Source organism: Mus caroli, chromosome 6 (genome assembly GCF_900094665.2).
Source record: "Mus caroli chromosome 6, CAROLI_EIJ_v1.1, whole genome shotgun sequence".
Taxonomy (NCBI): domain Eukaryota; kingdom Metazoa; phylum Chordata; class Mammalia; order Rodentia; family Muridae; genus Mus; species Mus caroli.
The window spans coordinates 35,266,746-35,270,924 of record NC_034575.1 but is presented as its reverse complement, the minus strand read 5'-3'; the positions used below and the strand labels follow the sequence as shown (position 1 = coordinate 35,270,924).

The 4,179-nt window shown below is 39.3% G+C and overlaps 1 protein-coding gene across 6 annotated transcripts in view; it reads right to left on the bottom strand.

Annotated features, from left to right (window-relative positions):
- Mgam (maltase-glucoamylase) overlaps positions 1-4,179 on the bottom strand; it is a 125,163-nt gene that overhangs the window by 92,330 nt on the left and 28,654 nt on the right. For all 6 annotated transcript variants that reach the window (XR_003836916.1, XM_029478336.1, XM_029478335.1 and 3 more), the window contains 3 exons: positions 3,281-3,398; positions 1,721-1,892; positions 433-549 (listed from right to left, as the gene is read on the bottom strand). Coding sequence is in view for 5 of the 6 variants with exons in the window: in XM_029478336.1 (XP_029334196.1) it covers positions 433-549; positions 1,721-1,892; positions 3,281-3,398 (407 nt within the window). In the remaining variant the exon portion in view is untranslated. The remainder of the gene's footprint in view (positions 1-432; positions 550-1,720; positions 1,893-3,280; positions 3,399-4,179) is intronic.

Here is a 4,179-nt window from a genome sequence, read left to right as displayed (position 1 = left end):
TGCCTCTGCCTCTGCCTCTGCCTCTGCCTCTGCCTCTGCCTCTGCCTCTGCCTCTGCCTCTGCCTCTGCCTCTGCCTCTGCCTCCCAAGTGCTGGGCCACGCTTGAGCAGTATCAGGCTGACTCTTAACATCATTATTTAAATAAGTGTCTCCAGATTCTAGACCCAAGAAAGCCATTCACACAAAAATGAGCAACCAGTAACTATTCTTTTTTGAAAAATTAAACTTGTCCCAATGACAACAATAAGTGAGAAACTGGGACATTGGGACATTCTATGATCAACAAGTCCTCATTCATGGCAAGTGGATCCCAAATCAGCATACGTGCAGTATATTCTAAAGCTGGCTCAACAGATTTCACGGTGGGAATACAAACAGATCCAGTTGTAGTACACACCAATATACTTTGATTATACTTTCCAGCTGAATTACCTTGTAACCTTGGCCATTGTGATTCCGAGAAAATGGATAAAATGCTCCCAGCTGCATCCAGCGCCTGCAGAGCTCCTCGTATGTGTCTTCAGCAAAGCCACATATATCGGCCCCTACCTATAATGACACATGGACAGCATGTTTATGACACTCCCACCCCTATCTGTTGCTTTCTACCAGGGACATCTTAACCAAACTTTGTTCAAAGCTTTTACCCAGAAGGCTAATGTGATGTGGGCAGAATCAACATTTATCCCACATCCACATTACTGTTAGATGGCTCCTTTCCTGATGTGGTGTCTTGTTTTATTAAACAAATGGAGCACCATAACTTTTTATGGACAGTCGTTGCTAATACCAATAATATTATTGGACCACATCCTTCCCTGAAGCCCGACTCTGATCATGTCACTCACTTCACCAAACTCTCCATGGTTTCCTTGCTATCTCTTCTATCAAATCTTTAAACCCAGCTGCAATCTACCCTTGCAGATAACCTTCTGCTCCAGTTTTCCACTCTGATATTAAAGGCACAGCTACCATCTCCTTTAAGTTTCTTTTGCTTGAGATTATTCCACGCTCTTAAAATGAGCTACTCTCTGATTCCCTGGTTCAACTTAAGTACCATCTTTCCTATGGAGTCTTTTGACTTCCTCCCCTGACTCATTCTGTCCCTTATAATCATATCAAATTAATAAATATTCTTCTCAGACTCTCATAATGCTCAATATATGCATTCCTATGAATTTTTATCCTGGATTACAATAATTATTTGTTTGCTTGTGTGCCTCTATATTGTATTCTTGTGTGCCACCCATACTTCATTTAGCATCTTATACACAGTAAGCACTCAATAAATGTATCTGGTGAATTTGACCAAGCACTGCAAAGCATATCACGTGCTATAGGATTGTTTGCTCATCTGGGAACTAGTTATATACATGGTGTGTTCCATGTATTCATACATCCGATTAGTTACATAGTTGTGTTCCATGTGTGCAGGCATCTAATTAGTTGCATATATGTACACATCTGGTTTAGACTAAAGAACTAGTGCACTTTTTGTATGTCAGACACTCAAGAAGAATGTTTCAGGAGCTATCTGGGTTACACTTCCTATTTGCATCAGGCAGCTCAGACAATGAGGTTATGGTATCAGAGCTACAGTGACAGTGATGAAGATTGATGTTAAAGCCCTAGGTCATGTTGGCTTTATAGTATGAAAACTTGTCAGAAGGAAGCTTTGTGGGGACTGGGAGTCATAAAAGAGCTTGGGAAAGGAACTCACCATTGGGATACCGAAGAGGTTGAACTCAAGCATGCCTGGGATGGACCACTGAAGGTCCTTCCAGGTGGCAGTGTTATCTCCTAACCAGTGGGCTGCAAATTTGCCAGAACCAGCAAAGGTAGAACGTGTTATGATGAAGCTTCTCTTGTCTGGGAACACGTCCTTCACGGCTCTGGGAAGGGATGGATTTAGGGGTCAGTGGGGAGCTCAGCTGGTCTCAGAACAACAATAGCAAGAATAGTAAAAAATAACATCTTATTCCCTTCCGTTCCTTTTCTCCAAAAATTGTTAAAGAGACTGTTAGAAGAATGTACCATGGCATGTATTCATGTTTTGTTTAGCTTTGTTTTATATAGGCTATTAGACTCATCATTTCCTACCACTTCAAAAGCAGCCTTGAAAGTGTTGAGAACTAGAGGTATATGCATTTCATAAAACAAAAGAGAAACATAACCTAAGTAAAAAATACATTAGTCTTTCTATCACAAGATGAAATAAAGCAAACTTTTGAAAGTTATATGTAGAAAGATACTTTGATAACAATTTTCATAAGAAAAATGTTTTAAGATTAAACATAAATGTGTGTATTTTATAACTAAATGCATAAAACAATTTTTATGTGTACGCACTACTAGAAACCTGTACAGGGTCGGCTTTGTGGCTCAATGATAGAGCACTTGTCTAGCAGTTAAAGCCCTGGGTTCATCTCTTGCACTGAAGAAACAAGACTGTGGAACTTTTCCATTTGTCCCAAAGGCTAAAACTAAACCTGTTACTTTGTTAATTAATGGATGTGCTCTTGTCCTTGTTTCTTGCTGTCAATGTTACAGTAAGAAGAACAAATTCTCATAACATTTTTATCATTACAGAATATAATTTCACACAGTAGAAGGCTGTGGGTCCAACCTAAAACCCCAATGCCAATAGACATCTACCATTTACTTAGCCATCTATATCCTTTGCTTCACAATATGTAGGAAGACAGAATGCATAAAGAGAAAAACCTAAATGATGCTTACAGTATTTTAGATACTTGACCTTGGATAAATTTTTTAATAGTTTTCTTCTGATTTTCTATTCATTCGTTTACTCATTTGTTAACTCACTTTCTTACATATTCTGCAAATACACATCGGATTTGCTATTCCCTACCTGCCAGTTTTTCATCAGTAATGATAAACATTTTTTTAAAATATTTGTAACAGCTTTAAGTGTGTGTGTGTGTGTGTGTGTGTGTGTGTGTGTGTGTGCCTGTTAACATTGGATATATGCATGTTGTGTGCAGGTGCCAGAGTGGACCAGAAGAGGGAGTCTGATTACATGAAACTGGACATACAGGCAGTTGTGAGCCACCCAATGTGCGGGGATTCAGGGGAGAGATAAAAATCCTCTAGGAGAGCAGTACATTTTCTTAGCTGTGGATCCATCTGCCCAAGACTGCCACCCTGCCCCCAGTTAATCTTTTATTTAGACTTTTAACAAATACTACATATGAGTCACCAAACCTCTAACTGATCCATAATTAAATCACATATAAGTTCATAATAATAATGGACTCACTTCGCTGTGGCAATGGCCATGGAGTAGCCATATAGATTGTGGACATCATACTGCTTCCCCCAGTGCTGAACGGCATCCATGCAGAGAGTCTTAGAGAACAAGTGCCCATCCAGGATTTCTGCAACAATGACAACAAGTAACCCATCAGAGAAAGCCTTACCTGCCAACTTCTTACTTCTTAACTACAGAACAACCTACAAAGATGGCTGCACTGAACAAGCCTTTATATTGGCCAACTGAAGAACAGACATGCTGTGTTCTTATCATCCGCAGACCATCTAACTGATGTAATTTTCTGTTACAAAAATACATCGTGTCATCCATATACCCTTGGTCCTCAGAGGTGGATAAGATGATCTAATTCAACTAGAATTTCCATCTAAGTTATTTTTCAGATGTGACTCAAAATTTGAAGTGTTGGGTGAAAATGTAATTTAACCTCTGATTACATATATTGCATTGAGAAATTCCTAGAGTTTCATTCCTAGACTCTCTGCTCCTCCTGTACCACTGTGGTTCCCATATACAGAAATTGGTTGGGTGTTCTATTTATTAAAATAGCTTCTTAGTAATTTATTTACTTATGACCTATTTTATGAAATTCATTCTATGTTCAAATGTAAAATTAATACTTTAAAAAAACAGTTGACAATCCTAAACCTCCTAACAAGACTATAAATAGCTTCTATCATTGAAAGAATTAAGTGAGAGCTGTTTGGCCTCTCATCAAATCTCTTCAAGATTTAATTCTCACCTACATCTGCCTCAAGTCCCTAGTTTACCATCAGATTAAAATGACCATGGCGCCGGGCGTGGTGGCGCACGCCTTTAATCCCAGCACTTGGGAGGCAGAGGCAGGCGGATTTCTGAGTTCGAGGCCAGCCTGGTCTACAAAGTGA